This window comes from Biomphalaria glabrata, chromosome 11, assembly GCF_947242115.1.
Source record: "Biomphalaria glabrata chromosome 11, xgBioGlab47.1, whole genome shotgun sequence".
NCBI lineage: Eukaryota > Metazoa > Mollusca > Gastropoda > Planorbidae > Biomphalaria > Biomphalaria glabrata.
In genome coordinates this window covers 8,250,734-8,268,992 of record NC_074721.1, presented here as the reverse complement: position 1 = coordinate 8,268,992, position 18,259 = coordinate 8,250,734, and the positions used below count along the sequence as shown (strand labels likewise).

Below are 18,259 nucleotides of genomic sequence, written 5' to 3'. Positions count from 1 at the left end.
GAAGAGGTATTTTTAGCATTAAACCCCTCTGAATGGGGGTTTAAACTCAAAACCCCTTTTTGCAACGTTCATATCATTTTGAGTGCGTAATTCGCTTTTTTTCTTACACTGAAGATGTATTTTTTAGCCTCAAACCCCCCTGGCGGGGGGTTTAAACTCAAAACCCCTTTGGCTGCGTTCATAGATTTTAGTGTGAGTAATTTGCTTTTATTTATATTGAAGAGGTACTTTTTAGCTTCAAACACCACTGGAGGGGAGTTTAAACTCAAAACCCATTTGACTACACTCAAAACATTTTGAGTGTATAATTTGCTTTGTTATTATTATAAAAGAGGTATTTTTTATCTTCAAACCCCGCTGAAGTGGGGTTTAAACTAAAAACTAAGTCAAAACCCATTTAGCTACGCTCATAAGATTTTGAGGGCGTAATTAACTTTTTTTTATATTGAAGAGGGGGTTTATCGTAAATTTTGGAGGGGGTTTTTAAATCAAAATCTCCCTTAACTGTGCTCTTGGAATTAGGGGATTTTCGTTTGCATTTTTGTTTTGTTTTGTTTTATAGAAGAGGGGGGGGGTTAACTGCAAAAACCCCTAGTAAGGGGTTTTAAACACAAAACCCCTGGTAGAGGTATTTAAACTCGAACCCCCCTGGTAGGGGGTTTTAAACTCAAAACCCCCCGGTAAGGGGTTTCAAACTCAAAACCCCATTGGTTGTGCTGGGGCAATTGATGGTTTAGTATTATAATCTCACCTAAAATAAACAAAATCAAAGCAAAAAATCATTCACTAAATTCCGATCCCCCCCCCCCAAGGGGGGGGGGATTTCATTTCGGGGGGGGGGGGTTTGAACCCCAAACCCCCCCCCCTGGCTACGCCCATGTCAATAATATGTTGCTATGAACTTTAAAACACAATTATTGCCAAAGGATGGTTCAAATTGCTCTTTTGACTTATTTTATATCTAATTTTCTTGCAAAAATTTCAGTATCGATAATAGGTTGATTAAAGAATAGCAAAGCAAAGTAGCCCTTTTAAATCTTGTGATCTATAGGGCAGATGATGTTAAGAGCATCTGTTGATTTGGCCAACGGTAAACGAGCAGGATGTTATGTGGTCAGCACAACGACCAATCGCCTTTACTCTTTCCCATACTACAGTCAGGTACCCATTAGAGGTAGGTGGACTCAGGGGTGCACTAAAAATCCCCGAATTCAAAATCAGTCTTCACCGAGATTCGAACCCAGGACACAGGTTCGGAAGCCAAGCGCTTAACCATTCAGCCAACGTCCCCCACCCCCCAATAGGTTGATAATACTACCTCAATTCCTCGCTTGGTTTGAGGATTGTTCGACAGCCTTGCCAGATTCATTTCTCTTGAGTTGCTTTTGGGCACATTGGAGCCACTGCTTTAAGAACTCGTGCAAATGTTTATTAGCCGACCGAATCATTCAAAGTCTACCGTGAGTCATACTGACCTATTTTCATGGATTTTTTTCTGTTACGCCAGTCGTAAAGATTTCAGTAATAAAAGTACCTAACTAGAACCACGATGGATGGTATATTATGTAGGCTGTTTTTTTTAAATACCAAGTTAACGCAAAATGATTTTTAAATTTTTTTCTTACAAACAATGTTACATTTTATTAAGGACAAAAAATTCCATTATCGATTTTTTTTTTTAACAAAGGTTAGGTTACACAGACTAAAAACTCAAAATATCTAGGAGAAATCATTACTTAACAATTATAACGGAATCACAAATTGATGAAATTATTTCCAAATAAAGCAAAGCATTAGGGTTTATTAAAGTAAATTTTTATAAATTAGACAGGAACAAAAAATTAAAAGGCTATTTAACGTTACTTAGGCTAATGCTAGAAAATGAATCCTCTGTTTAAGACTCCTCCATTCACGAAAATATAAATAAACTATAACAGCCGCAAAAAAAAAGATAATTGAGTTTGATAACAAACGAATGGTCACATTTGATTATAGTAACATCATTAGTAAAATAAAATTTAGATACACCTTAGAACAGGAGTCTAAAAACTAAAGTAGCAATAACAATTAATAACACTGAACCATAATTTACAATAGGAAAACAAAACCTAAGAGTGTGGAATGGGTTGCCTTAATCAGCCAGGAAAACCAACGACTTAGCAAAGTTAAAGTCAGTCATTAACATGCATGACTAGATTGACACATTCAACACTAAAACACACTACTTAATATAACAGATAACATAATCTATTTCTCTTTTGCTTTTCTTTAAATCAAGATCTAATTATCTCGCACGCTTGTTGAGGAGTTTACTAATTCAATATTGTAATCTTTACTATAATGACTAGTTTTCGAGTTCGATCTAAATGTTCTTCTCCTCTAGATCTAGGTTTGGCTTGAATAGACATAAATAGCCAGATTGAATTTAGGGATTATCCTTAGATCTTTCATTATATCAAGTTAATTTTCACAAGGATCACGGAACATATATACGAAAACGCGCAGCAGCGAGTGTATAAATATGAAAATTGTCTCTATTTTTTAAAAACAGTTTAAATTACCATCAAGTAATCTAAACTATACTTTTAACTCAAACGTCAATGCAGCCATCAGCAATCCAATTTATATATATATAATATACATAAGCATATAAATAGTTGGACGAAAGAAACTACCTTGTGCCGACTATTTCCTTCATAGGACAAGACTCTGGCCCCGAAATCGTCCAATAGAAAAGTCATTCTAAGGAGGCCAGGAATCTGAACAGTTCATCTCAGATAATGAATTATTGATCAGTTCATCTCAGATCTAGGATTATTGATTGGTTCATCTCAAATATTGGATCGGTTCATCTCAGATATTGAATTATTGATCAGTTCATCTCAGATATTGGATTATTGAATGGTTCATCTCAGATATTGGATTATTGACCGGTTCATCTCAGATATTGGATTATTGACCGGTTCATCTCAGATATTGGATTATTGACCGGTTCATCTCAGATATTGGATTATTGACCGGTTCATCTCAGATATTGGATTATTGATCTCAACAGAGAGAGAAAGGGAGAGACAGAGACACAGAGAGAGAGAGTGACAAAGACAGATACATATAGACAGTGAGAGAGACAGAGAGAAAGAGAGAGGGAGAGACAGAGACAGACAGAGACAGAGAGAGACAGAGAGAGAGAGAGAAAGAGAGAAGGAATAAGTGCAGGCCGTTTCATTTCATTGTACACTAATTCACGAGCTACAAATTAAGTTGGATGGGTCGTTAAAAAGTTGAAATTTTAAAAAGGAATCTGTTCCGATCGTAATAAACCGAATTTCGGAAAAAATAAACAATGGGCGTACGCAATGCGTAATGCTAGTTAAAATATAAAAGATAATTTGAAAAAAAAAAATAAAGCTTATATTAAGTGTAATCGTATCAATTTTTTTTTAATCAATCCTATAAATGATTAATTATTAGAATAACAATAAGAAATCTGTGCAATTGAAAATATTTTTTACCAACTGTTTTTGTTTTACGATATTTAATGCTCTTGGCGTGCTAAATGCGCTGCGGTACAATCACTTCAGTGGACCAGAATGGGGTGGGGAAATGGGGGGTGGTAGAGTATATGGAAGAACGTTTATGTGCTGGTTTTATAAAAGCAACTTAAGTGGAGGAAAAAAATGCTCGTCTTCGAGTCCGAAGATTAGTGAGGAATGCAGTATTTCCCGTTGCTGCGCAGCCCCAGCTGTGACCTACATATTTTGCCACACCCATTGTCCGCAGGTGGTCGATTTAGATTTTTCTTTTCGCCGCCTGCGTTGGTCCTCGGCAGCAGATTTTCTTTTGGTCTCAAATGTATATCCTGCGGCCCTTGTGAGTGACCTCCAACTGTCTCGTTCTGAGGCCGCATGCAACCAGGTGCTCTTTTCTATGTCAGCCAAGGCAAGTTGGCGCCTAAGCTGGTCTTTAAAGCGTTTCCGTGGGGCGCCTCTGTTACGTCGACCACTTTTCAGCTCAACCAAAAAAGACTACCTTTGGCATACGTTCGTCTCCCACACGGATACGTGCCCTGCCCAGCGTAACTGTCAGACCATAACCGGACCAAACTTCATAATAAAAAATATTAAGCACATCCTTTTTAATTAAATTTGCGCACCAAGATTACATTTTAAAAAGATGACTTAAATCTTTCTTATTCCTAAAGTAAACTTACACAATTGGTAACCAATATGGATGACTTGTAAACATCCTACTGAAGATTTATTTCCAGAGAACAGAGTTGTATACAGAAGATGAACAGAAATATGGGGCGTAAAAGAAGATTTTCGCAAATCACTACCGAGGAGAGGAAAGTCACTGATGTGCAGACAAGGCAAGAAGCGTCTCTTCGATACACGAAAAAGGAAAAAGTAGACATGTTTTATTGCGTACAAACTTTCGGGCCACATTTTCGAACGCTGACAGTTAAGTGCCAACATCCTGAATCGCATCTGTGCAGCAAAATGGCCGACAAGTTCAACCTGTTTCTGTCCGGTTTAAGAGTGCCTGTATTGACCTCGTTCAAAGTCTCTGATCTTCAAGTGGACAGCACCAGTAGGATGGTGATAAAAAAAATTAATAAGACATTGACGGAAATGTTCGCCATGGACTGTCATCTGAAGGTCTTTGAGATGCCTGCCGCCCACTGGCCGAATAGATTTGGTCGCGAGCTCCTGAACACCGTGCTTCAAAAATCAAGAAACACTTTAGAAATACTAAATATTAAGGACTTCTTCATTGGTAAAAACGGGTCAGTTGTTAAAGGCTCGAATTGGTTTTTAACAGTGCTGACGTCATTGGCAAACTTAACAAGACTTTCAATCACTATATACTATCTCACCGATGAATTGGTTTTGTCTCTTGCTCGAGCCAGAAGAGGTCAACTGACGCACCTCTCTCTGTTGACGAACTTTATATTTACAAACACTGTACAACGAGATAGCTGGGACTACCTGGTAAGTAAGTAGAATATTAAAATATTTATACATACAAAGATTTCGAAACCTACATTAAATTGAAGACATGTGGCAAACCCTCTCAACAACTTAATGGAAATATAATATTTCAGCGGCCCCCGAAAGGAAAATAACGCTATTGTTTTTGTGTGGTCTGTCTGTTCATCCGTCCCATTTATATCACAGAAACTATTTAAAATATTGAAAATTCGACATCATAATAATTTAGACCATTAAAAGCTCTGATGCAAAGGCTAATTTTTAGCGGCCCCCGTAAGGGGAAAAAGCCGCTATTAGGTTTGTGCAAAATGTCCGTCTGTCCGTCTGTCCGTCTGTCCGTCTGTCACACTCAGATCTCAAAAACTAGAAGAGATATGAAAAATATTATTTCATCATTAAATCCGGCTTGAAAAGTTTAGGTGCAACGGCTACTTTTGGTTTTCTAAAAGCAAACCGTTTAATTTATAAAATTAATTATGCAAGCGATTTTTTCATAAAAATACACCAATTCTAAAACAATTACGTAAATGTAAGGGAGGCAATGTTACAATATGCTAACAAAGATGGACAATTTTTGTGTATTTTCAGTATCACTAAGTCAAATATATTTTTAAAATGTACAGGAAATGTTTACAACAAATACAAATAATAATTAAAGACGTTTTTTCTGGTCAACTAGCTGCTAAAATTAAAAGAAAACATTTCTGTTTGTTTATAAAGGCTAATAATGCACTTTGTATGTAAATATCACGCACATTTTTTTAAATGGACTTTTTATGCAGCGATTTTCGTGCAGTAGCGTAACGTCGCAACATGATCAGGTGCTAAACCAATTCCTTAAACTTTTTTTAAAAATCAGATTTTATTTATTTTTTGTTTAGTGCCCCCATCCGAATAAAAGAAGCTTATTTTTGTGCGTTTTGTCTGTTGGTCGGTCTGTCCGTCACGATTAGATTTAAAAAAGCTATTGAAAATCTGATTTACCCTTTAATGTTCCTCCCATAACATCTCAATAGTTTTAAGTATCTAAAATTGATTGTTCCGGATTTTTGTGAGCAAAACTAATCAACGCCAACAAATGTTTGTTTGCTCTTCTAACTTATATTACATTCAATTTCCATGCTTAAACGTTGCAAAAACACATTATCAATAATATGTTGTTCCGTTTTTTATGTAAATAGCATATTAATGCTAAATCAAAATCTCTATACTGACGTATATTTCATTAAGTGTAAAAATGTTCCGGATATTGTTTTATAAAACATGAATTATGCCTAATGATTGTTTGAAATCGCATAAGGCTTTTAAAAAAAGTAATTTACTAGAATTGATTACTGAAAATTACTTTTTAGACATTTAATTTTCTTGTAAAACATAACATAGAAGTTTTGTAATCGATAAAGAAAGTTCCGGATTTTGTTTCTTACAAATCGTCGCCAGAAATTTCCGAATTTATTTAAAAATCTACTAACGCCAAATAATTGTTTGAACTCCCTCTTCTAATTAATAAACAAATAATCTTCTCATTTACGAAATAATGTTTTTACGGATTTTTATGAAAAATATTTTAACTCACTACTCTCTTACAGTACATTTAACTTTCTACCTAAAACATTAAAAAATCTAATTATCGTTAATATTATGTTCCGATTTTTAAGGAAAACAGAATCCAAACACCAAAGTAAGGTATGAAAATCTCTCCACGTGGCTGCAGTACATCTAATTTTTATACGAGACCATCCAAAAAATTTAATTAACGGTATTACATTTATCTGAAATTCTCTTTTTCTTTTACTATTTATACAAACATCCGGAACAATCTATTATATAAACTTTTCAATTGTGTTCATACCTAAAAATTATTGCGATGTTTTGAAACGTAAAATAAAGGTTAATTAATTTTAATAACTTTTAGTTGTTTTTTTTATATCAAGATAACGGACAGACCGACTGACAGACAAAACGCAAAAACAATGTGGCTTTGATCCTTTTTAAATAATATCTATTAGAACTCAGTCCACCAATGTCTATGAACCCTCGTTAAATATCTCGTGTAAATAAAGACATTTTTTTTTATGGTACCGGTACTAGCCTATTGTGAGGTAATGGAATTTTTTTTTCTTTGACGTCATATGAATGGACTCTTTAAATGTAATGTTAAAAGAACGCACTCGGTGCACCAATGTCTATTAACCCTCGAAAAAATTGCTTGTATTAATGAAAACATATTTTAGTCTAACTAAGCCGTGTGACGTAGTGTTTTTTTTTCCTTTGACGTCACATGGAATGAATTCTTTAAATGAAATGCTAAAAGAACGCACTCGGTGCACCAATGTCTATGAACACTCGAGAATTGGCTCGTGTTGATAAAGGTGATTTTTAGTCTAGCTAGGTCTTGTGACGTAGTGTTTTTTTTTCCTTTGACGTCATATGGAATGAATTCTTTAAATGAAATGCTAATGGAACGCACTCGGTGCACCAATGTCTATGAATACTCGATAAAAGGCTCGTAATGATGAAGGCGATTTTTATTCTAGCTAGGACGTGTGACGTAGTGTTTTTTTTCCTTTGACGTCATATGGAATGAATTCTTTAAATGAAATGCTTAAAGAACGCACTCGGTGCACCAAAGTCTATGAACACTCGATAAATGGCTCTTACAGATGAAGGCGATTTTTAGTCTAGCTAGGCCGTGTGACGTAGTGTTTTTTTTTCACTCTGACGTTATACGGAATTAATTCTTCAAATGAAATGAAAAAAGAACTCGGTATAGTAATGTTTATTAAGCCTCGTTATGTGACTCGCGTTTAAAAAAGGAATGATATCTTGATTTAGATCTAATCTAGATTTTTTAAACTAGATCTAGATTTTTATTACAGTATATCTAGATCTGGATTTATATTCTAATTAAAATTATTTTAGAGTCTAGATCTAGAATTCATAGATCTAGTTTAGACTAAAATAGACTAGATTAAGATGTAGAATTTCAATTTCTAAACTTAAAGTGTAAAAAAAAAGTGTAGATTTTCATTTTCAAACGTTTTGATCAATATTGTAATGTTTTAATATACTAAAACTAATCTACTATTTTTTTATTAAATTTAAATTTAAATTTACGGCAAATGAATCTTTGAAACATTATTACTTTTGACCATCGAATGGCTGCCTGGTCGTGCGGTTTGCGCGCTGGACTGTCGTTCAGATTTATGGATGGCCCAGGGTTCAAACCCTGCCCGCTCCCATCCCCCGTCGTCCTGCGGGAGGTTTGGACTAGGAAGTAATTATCTTCAACTCTGAAGGAACATCCGAAACGTGTAAAACATTTTACATCAAAATTAAATCACCTCTTGAATATTATTTGCGAATATGCAGATCCGACAAGGATCCGACTTCGACGGGGGCCGCCTCTGAGTTTGTGTAACACAAACTCTCTTTGTAATCTTGTTATTTTCTGAAACAGAATCGTTTAATTTTTAAATTAAATATCTTAGCAGAATTATTTTCATAAAAATACACCATTTTTACAACGATTCCCTATTAATAGTAAGATAACAAACATGCAATACCACCAGATACCACGGTTATAGATAAATAATTGTGCTAACTGTTTTAATATCTAGGAAAAATGTTTTAATATATTTGTATTACTAAATAAAGTGTGTTCTGCTACATGAGATTCTTAAATAATAAAAAAATGTTTAATTGTTTTAAAAAGAAATTAATATATTTAGTGTGTGTATACGGTATGTCCTATGATGGAGCTGACTTTGGATGCGACCATGACCTTGTTATGATGACCCTTAAAGTACACCTAAAAAGGTAACAAAACAAGGACCTACCAAGATAAAATTTGACCTAGACAATCTGAAAGACCCCCAAGTAGCTGCCATATTCGAGGCACAAGTAGGAGGACGCTTTGCAGCCCTCAATATCTTGGACTCCAATGACCAGGATATCGATACGCAAGTCAATATGATAAACACAGCAGTCACTGACACAGCCCTGGAAATATTAGGGAAGCTCCTCCCGCCCAAAAAAACCCTGGGTAACAGAGGGTAAACTCCAATTCTGTGACAACCGACGGGAGCTTAAAGAGAAAAAGCTTTCCGAACCAAAATGCCCACGAATACAAAAGCGTCAACAAACGGATTAGAAAGGAAATGAAAGAAGCAAAGAAAAAGTGGATAGAGAATAAGTGTCAAGACATTGAACAGTGACTTAACAGGAACGACAGTAAAAAGCGGCGTACCAACTAGTGAAGGACGTCATTACCTCAAAGCATGGAAGAACCATCACAATACAAGATTAAAACAATATATCCTTAACTGAGGAAATAGATGTATTAAAAAGATGGACGGAATACTGTTCAGAGTTGTATAACTTTGAAATCTCAGGAGATACAGAGATATTAAATGTCCCGGCAGTCTCCAACATTGACGACTATCCCATTCTTCGCTCGGAAGTAGCAGCAGCAGTAAAAGCCCTGAAAAAGGGAAAATCGGCCGGAGTTGACAACATTCCTGGTGAACTTCTTCAGGCGGGAGGAGAAACCATGATAAACGCACCCTATACGATTTCAACAAGATCTGGCAATCAGGAGAAGGGCCCAAACCCTGGACCAAATCACTCATCATAACCCTTCCAAAGAAGGCAATTTACAACTCTGTCAAAACTATCGCACCATCAGCCTCATAAGCCATCCCAGCAAAGTACTGTTAAAAATTATATTAAACCGGCTAAAACCGATAGCAGACAACATCATATCAGAAGAACAAGCAGGTTTTAGACAAGGTCGCAGCACAACAGAACAAATCCTAAACCTCAGAATACTCTGTGAAAAATATCTCCAACACCAAGGGATTCTTTTCCATGTCTTTATTGATTTTAAGAAAGCTTTCGATCGAGTGTGGTACGGGGCACTCTGGACAACAATGGAAAAGTACAACAATAATAAAAACATAATTAAAGTTATCCAGAACCTCTACAAGGATGCCACGAGTGCGGTGTACTTCAACAATAACATAGGCTGCCTACTTTCACCAACACTCTTGAATATCTTCCTTGAAAGGATAATGGAAGATGCTCTTGATGGCTATGACGGTACTTTTAGCATTGGAGGAAGAAGAATCACTAACTTGCGCTTCACGGATGACATCGATGGCCTAGACAGAAGAAGAACTAGTTGACCTGGTGATGCGCATTAACTAGACTTCCGCAGCATATGGCATGTAAATAAATGCCGAAAAGATCCCAAATTATGACCAATAGCCAACAGGGCTTTAAAAGAAGCATCAGTATTGGAGGTGAAAAGCTAACTAGTGTTAACAGCTTCAAATACCTCGGAGCTATTGGCTCAGATGAGGGAACAAAACCCGAACTACTGACCCGAATAGCACAGTCCACAGCAGCCCTTTCAAAATTGAAAATAATTTGGAAAGACAAGGGCTTGGCCCTCGTCTCCAAAATCAGACTGATGCGCTCCCTTATCATGGCCACATTTTTATATGCTTGCGAGTCTTAGACGCTGACTGCAGAGCTAGAGAGGAGGATCCTAGCAATGGAATTGAGATGCTACAGAAGGATCCTAGGCATCACTTTCAAAGACCGCATCACAAACCAAAAGATTAGAGACAGGGTTACTGCAGCGATCGGACCCCATGAAGACCTGCAAACTATTGTTAAGAAACGCAAGCTTAAAATCTATGGCCATATTGCAAGATCCACGGGGCTCGCAAAGACCTTCCTTCAGGGAACAGTATCAGGAAAAAGAAGAACAGACAGACAGAGAAAGCGATGGAAGGACAACATAAAAAAATTGATAGAGGTTTTAAACAAGGCAAAGGACAGGGAGGAATGAAGAAAGACGGTCGACAAATCTTGCTTGGTGCCCCAACGGTTCAACTGACTAAGGCAGGGGTGGGCAAATTACAGACAGCGGGCCACATGCGGACCGCCGAAGTGTTTTATGCGGCCCGCGGACACCTAAGGAAATCAAATTACATTTTTTACATTTTGATTTTTATCACTTAGAATGAAGAGGCTAAAGAAACAGTGTCTCTAAACGTCTTTCTAACAAGTTAAAAGTAAACGAAGGTTATTTTAATAACAATATTTTGAAAAAAAAATTCAAAGACACAAGCCCAGGCCAGTATTTAATCAATGCTATGAAGAACTGTGTTGAAAGTGTTGTGTTGGCTTGTACAAAATGGCAAGGGTAACAACTGTTGGAACCATGCTTTGACAGAGAAAAATCAGGCTTTGTAATAAAATAAAGTGCACTATCCTAACCATAAACTCACTACGAGAAAGTTTACATAAATCATTGAATATCTAAATATCTCTACATCGAGATCATAAAGTAATTATCAAATAGATGTGAGGTCGGCCTTAAGTATAGATAAATTATGCATCTGCTAAAGCCAGCCGTTGTGTGAATTTATATATTTATGAGAAGAAATAGCGAAACTTGTTCTCATTATTATTGCTGAAGTGCACTAGGTGTTTAATAAGCTGCATAATTTAAGTTTTTTTCTATTTCATTTGGGGCCGCCAAATTCACTTCGCCTAGGACCCCCAATTATCCAAGGCCGGCCCTGACTGGCAGTTCCGAAAAGTACCTTAAGATTTAGAAACAAAACGTTCCGATGTTCGGTAAAACAAAATTATCCGCTGGCCTAGCATTAGAAGAATGTGGAATCTCATGGAAAAAAATTGTTAGGTTCCTTGAAGAACATTGACTGTGACTTTGTTACCAATATTTCTAATGAAGAGTTGAAGACACGTCATGTTTATCATTAGGAGCATTGCAGTTTGTTGTCTGCAGTGTATGTGCATCTTAAATCATTTCAAACATTTCTTGAGGCCAGCAAATGAAATTAGACTTTATCTTTCTTTTTAACTGAAAGGTGAAACTATTTCTAGTGAAATGGTTGAAAAGTTCACACTTATTTGTATTCCTTGATTGTGGAATTTGAAAGCTAATTTTAAGACGTCAGTAACTTGGAACCAGTTTTCAATACCTTCAGCTAACCACTTAATGACTCAGCTCCAGATGACATACCACCAAGCAAAATATGACCTGAAAGAAAAGTTCAGTTCTTTCGCGGGAGTTCATGGGTGCCAGAAGCTGTATATCTGCACTTTAAAAAACTTTGCTGCTAAACTTTCACATTATTTGGAATGTCATTCATCTGTGAACAAGTTTTGTTTTGTTTTTTTGTTTGAACATTTTCAAGTGTTAGAACAGGTCGATGCTTATTATGATGTGTAAAAAAAAATAAATATCACTTATCCCTTATTGACTGTAATTTGACAGAAGTCAGAAGAAAACAACAACCAGTAAGCTAGTTCCATGGTTGCAGAACATTATTCACGAGAGTTAACAGTCATATACTTAACATTAAGTACAACTATATATTGGTGGTTAAATGTTGTAATGTAAACAGACATCCGTAATGTTAAAAAAAATCATTCGTAAAATTAGTTTAAGACAATGCTAACTCTTGTTATAATTCCTCAAGAGTGAGTGCAAATAAATAATATATGTATATATATATATATATATATATATATATATATATATATATATATATATATATATATATATGGCCCCCAGTCCCTAAATTTTTGTAATGCGGCCCTCGGCAGAAAAAGTTGCCCACCCCTGGACTAAGGGATAGGTAAGGTAAGGTAAGATACGGTAAATTGAATACTTTTTAAAACATCATTAATAAGCATAGTTTCATATTATGCAGTTGCATACACCATATCGGTATTGTTATTAACTTAGAGATTCAACGAAAGGGCGACTTTTTTGCATGAGTCCATTAGAAAACTATTACATAATCATTCAATAACATCAGATTTACTTAGCGGAAAAACTATAAATAGCCAACTTTTTGGTGTATCTGGTGTACAAAGTAAAGGAAGTGATAAGCAACATATTAATTGTGTGCTCACTTTTTAGATACCACATATTCAAATTTCCTATACCTTCTGTTTGAATCACAAAATAAACTCATAATGGAGGAAGCTTATCAAGTGTCGCAGCCAGGTGTCCAGAATTTGAAAATCCCCCGGACCCCACTTGAGGAGGACCCCACGAGGAGGGAGGCTCAAATGAGTGTTTTTTAGATTTAATTTTTAAATAGTAGTCGGCCCGCGGCATGCGCCGCTATTTACCGAAATTATTCATGTAGACAGCGTATTGTCGCGGCAGAGTGTATGACTGTTCTTCCGTGAGTAAGAACAACGATCAGGACGTCGCAATAGTAACCCCAATGTTCGCAAACAAAGCTTACAGCCATCTTGTGAATTTCGAGAGCAACAGTTTCGTCGATGACATTTTCCCAGAAATAAGCGACTGGTAGAAATAAACAGTTACCTGATGAAGGAGTTTCTCCTACATTGAAAGACCTGTTGACTCCACGAAATATATGTAAAGCGGTGACCAATGGTTAGGAAACAAAAGGCAATACCTCAAAGATAATGAAAAGTATAAAAGTATTTAATGTCATTATATATTAATGTGTGTAAAAAATACACACATAAATGTAGTCATATATATGGAACTAATCGACCGGCGGCGTAGCATACGTAGCTATTTTGCAGGTCTGGGGCCTATGCGACCTCAGTGGGCCTGACAATTTCATAGGAGCCGCGCTAATTATATGTGTAAATTATGAAATTAAACCATTGTATAACTTATAACAGATTTCCCGCGGCCTCCTGTCGATTTACTGGGAGCTCCAGGAAATCTCCTGAAATTGCAAAATATAAGAAACAGTCCTGGAAATATCCGTGAATTATTAAAATCTTTTGAAAACTCATAAATATCGCCTGAAATATATAAACAAAATTGTCATTTTGGGGTGTCATTCAAAATGAAAAACGCCAACCCTACGCGAGATAAAAAAAAAACGGCATTATGCAATACCCGTAGAATCTAGTGAAAGAAGCTTCTCGCTCCTCAAACTAATAAATAATTACTTGAGGTCAACAATTCTAGTAGATAGATTGTTTTTCGTCTCTAAAATTAATTTGAGAAACTGTAGTCCGTCCGACTTGCAGAAATAAGAGAGTTATATTTCCATTACTTTATCGTGGTGTCCCGCATTGTTTGGTTTCCGGGCTCCCAAATGATTGGAAATTCCTAGCTACGCCCCTGAATGACAGTGACACAACTCAAAACTTAAAAAAAAAACAACAAATAGACATCTTTAATAGCGGTAATAAGATGATAGGAAGATCCCCTGCTACGCATGAGATATTGTTACATAGAAAAAAATTTATTTCAAGTTTGATTTCAAACGAAAACATCTCAGATATGTAAAGTTTAGTTCACTAAAAATTTGCAATAATGATTGGATACATGTCGTAAACAGTTGGATTTTACATACGATTAAAATCAATAAAAGTAATTAGCTCAATTTATTGGCTCATTAAAAAGAACTAACAAGCAATAGTTTTTTTTGTAACCATATTTAAAGAAAGTTGATGGAGAAGGGTGCCACCGACACTATATCGGGAGGTTTAGATGCCAATCTAATGTGATCAGTTAACGCTACTTTACTTATTCTAGAAGAGTTTGATGTGTCTTATCAAAGACGACGTGTTGCACTGTTTGCTTTTATGTGAAAAATAACGCCAAATGATTTTTAAAGTTGTTTTACTTTAAACGATCAAAACAACACTATGGCTTAAATATCTTTCTGGTCAATTGGTGAATTCGATGGAGAGGGGCCGCCTCTGAGTTTGCGTGATAACACAAATTCTCTTTTGTAATTTTGTTTTTTTTCGAGATAGTTATTGAGCTCATCTTAAAGAAATAAATCTTTAAAAAAAAATTATACTAATGATAATGGCATGCGTTTTTTCATGAATTTCCGCAGTATATGTCTAACGAGACCGACCCTTATAGAGCATTTTAGAAGTAAGAAAAACCATGTTTGTAGTTCCGTTGGGATATCGTGCTGCGCCGTTCAGTAAATTATTCTGTATAATTATATTTCATATCTAATATAGTGAGAACTTAAATGCTTATTCTTTTGTTATACCCCTACAGTGGAATGCATGCCCCAATGTTGCAATCGAACTAACGATTGACGGAGATATTGACGAACCCCAAGAGGATCTTCCATATTTCTTGGAGCCGCTAGAAATTCCCATCAAGAATATAAAGATGATAGTCAATAGGAATTTTCATTCTTCTCCATCGTCTGTATTTGGGATGAAAGTCGTGTTGGATTACGTCAGAAATCATTACAGGTAATGAATGCATTCATTTAAAATCCTATAAGAGCTATTTTTTCCCCGTTATTCTGTGCAAAGTCTTCAGCAGAATCTTGAGAAATAGGAATCGAGAGGGCCTGAAACATTCTGCTGGGAAAAGGGGGGGGGGGTAGAGCTGAAGAGGGATCTATATTTAAGCAGAAAAAAAAAACACTGTGTACTTGTTATTGTATTATCTGTAAAACGTTGATTGGTGAATTTTGAACTATTCAACTAAAAGCTTAGATTCAGGTTAGTTAGTCTTACTTAACAATTAAGTGGTATGTGCCGAGTAAAACCAGCCATTCTGTTTGGACTATAACATGCTCTGAAATGTAAAAAGTAACAAGAATTTTTTTAAAACTTTTTTTTGCCTATCCCCCACTCTAGAGTTATAAAACAAACCAAATAATTTGATTTCTAATATTATTTTCACTATGATTAAACAATGTTTCTTGGCTAAACTAAAAAAAAAAACAAGGTGGAAACACAAACTCAAAATCGGCCCCCGATGTGGTCCACCCAGGCAGGCTTCATTTGTTTACATATAGCAATTCTTAGCTAATATAATTAAAGCAAATTATTACTTTTTTTGTTGTTTTTTTCGTTCCTAAATGGAACATAGGGCCTCTTAAAAACACGGCTTGTGCCCTGGGGGTTACACTCCAAGGCCTGTCTTGCGCTGTTGTCGGTATCTTTTCGAAGAGTTTGACCAATCCAGTATGTTTATACTGTAGATGAAAAAAGGTCAATTCTTAGCTGTTAAAATTAATGTAAACTGCTCTTATTTTAAGCTATATAGATATACAGTCTCTTTTTATGGTAATACAACTGATAGTAGTAGTGGCTACAAAACTATTGTAACTGATGCATGTGTCTAAGTTGTATTTGAAGTATTTCTAAATACCTTGAAAATTCTACACTTTGTAAGGTGGATTACAGATGCGAGTCCGAATATGAACATACAAATAATGAAAAGTAACGCACAGGATCATAGCACAGTAGCTCGAGATGAAAACATGATAACAATCTTTAATGCAGAATGGGCCACGGTCGAGTCAGTCACCTAACCGATGTTAACCCTTTGAGAGCCTAGCAATAACAGATCTAAAAGTCTACACTAATCCCTGACCCCAACGTCTATGTCTTCACTATAAAATGAGCGTTCACTGTCTGTCTATTATAGTGCATAACTAGACTAAGTTGTCTACTATAGTGCATAACTAAACTAAGTGTCTAACGCTATAAAGTAGCCAACTTCTTAGTACAAACATGAAATTCGCATAAGTGTCTTTGTAAACTGTAACTTTAATGTCCTTGTTCAGGCCATCACTCAAGAGTTTTACACTGGACGTGAACAACGAGAAAGAAGAAAACTTTGACCAGTCTTTGATCAATTTGGTCAGAGAATGTCCACTTCTGGTCAACGTTAAGGTAATCTTCTCTTTTATTTTTGTGTTGCGAAATTACAAAATAAATTCTATATGTTACGGACTAAGTTCTAAATTTGGCATTCTGACGCAAAGCAGGAATAACGTTCCTGTTTTATACTTTGCCAAAGCATTTCAAATTTTAACGGTAACATGTATGCGCCAAGTGGCTTTAACCCAAAAGTTTGTTGTAATATTTAATATGAATGTTAACTAGAAAAATATAAATAATACAAAGATTAGTTATAATGTAATTGTATCAATTAGTTTGGACCAATCATGTACTTAAATTTGTAACACATCTAGAGTTATAGGCTAACAATACTAAGTCTGTGCGATTAGAAATACTTTTATCAATTGTTTTTCTTCAGCCCTATCTCATGCTTTAATGGCTTTTAAAATGCATTTTATATAAAAATAATTGTCCGACTTGAATTTGAACACGAGTGCTCATGCTTCCTCAAGCCAATACACAAAACATTGTGCACTCGAAGTGCTTATAAAATTAGAAGGTTGTATAACAGTCTATTTTTTGTTTCAAACTTTCAAGCGATGCCCTAATTCTCTACACAAAGTATGTAAATGACTAATTAAAAGTATACCACCACATCTGTCAAGTAGTATTTCTTTCCCTTTTTGGATACCAAACAAAATAATTAATTGATCCGAGATTTGGGTGTGGGAGAAATAACGTGTACAAACGTTTTACCAGACAGGCAGACAGAGTGAGTTGATATAAGCTTGTAGAAACAATATCAGTTTTTTTTATGATGCTGATTTACCTGTAACATATAGTTTTAACAAGACTGGCGTTTATTTAATGGTAAACTTGTCTCAGACTTGTCATAGTGTCGTGAAACATGTATTGGAAACGTAACGTATTACAACGTATTAGTATTACAAGACGTGTAGTTGTGAGACAATGTAGAAAACACTCGCTAGATTAACCGGCTGCTTGATTATTCAAAATGTCTCTTTAAGCAGGAATATTTTTTCTTATTATATAAATGTCGTTTTGTTGTCTGTTAGCAATCAAGATTTTATGTAACTAATCTATAAACTTTGACCTGTCTTCATCTGTTTCATAATTCTACGAGCAATATATCCTGCCAGTGACTCTATAGTATGATTTATATCAATTTGTATGTAATGTCTCTTCATTGTAAAATTTGCCTCAATATCTTTTTCTTTTAAATGTTTCGTTTTAGATTTTGGCTTCCTTCCACTCGGGTGATACAGCCAAGACCATTCACAATGTAGTCGCAGAGAGACTTCCAACACCACTCACTAGCACTGGTCCAGAGAACAAAAATGTTCAAATTGAAGACAATGCTTCTCGACCTAAGCACGACTTGGAACTGTATTAGCAATAGATTCAAGACGTGATTTCGTTTTATCGAAAAGTAACAGCGAACTCTGAGAATAGCCTAAATATATATCAATAAATATAAGTGAACTTTTTTGACAAAATTTATTTACTACAATCTAAGATCAATAAATTAAGTATATAACTAAGGACTATTTGAGCCTGTAGAAAGTGTAAATATTAGACTGAAGGTTCCAGCTAGA

The 18,259-nt window shown here is 35.5% G+C and overlaps 1 protein-coding gene across 1 annotated transcript; it reads left to right on the top strand.

The window, feature by feature from the left end:
- Positions 1–4,217: 4,217 nt before the first annotated feature.
- On the top strand, positions 4,218–18,160 carry LOC106061642 (uncharacterized). Its single transcript, XM_056003662.1, has 4 exons — positions 4,218–4,991; positions 15,055–15,257; positions 16,586–16,694; positions 17,899–18,160. Exons 1-4 carry the CDS (start codon positions 4,290–4,292, stop codon positions 18,055–18,057), a joined length of 1,173 nt encoding a protein of 390 aa, XP_055859637.1. The 5' UTR covers positions 4,218–4,289; the 3' UTR covers positions 18,058–18,160.
- The last annotated feature ends 99 nt before the right edge of the window (positions 18,161–18,259 follow it).

Excerpts from the sequence above, each read along its gene's own strand:
- LOC106061642 (XM_056003662.1), top strand. The coding sequence starts at position 4,290 with ATGAACAGAAATATGGGGCGTAAAAGAAGATTTTCGCAAATCACTACC. Across the intron at positions 4,992-15,054 it reads GAGATAGCTGGGACTACCTG|TGGAATGCATGCCCCAATGT; the intron begins GTAAGTAAGTAG and ends ATACCCCTACAG. Across the intron at positions 16,695-17,898 it reads CACTTCTGGTCAACGTTAAG|ATTTTGGCTTCCTTCCACTC; the intron begins GTAATCTTCTCT and ends GTTTCGTTTTAG.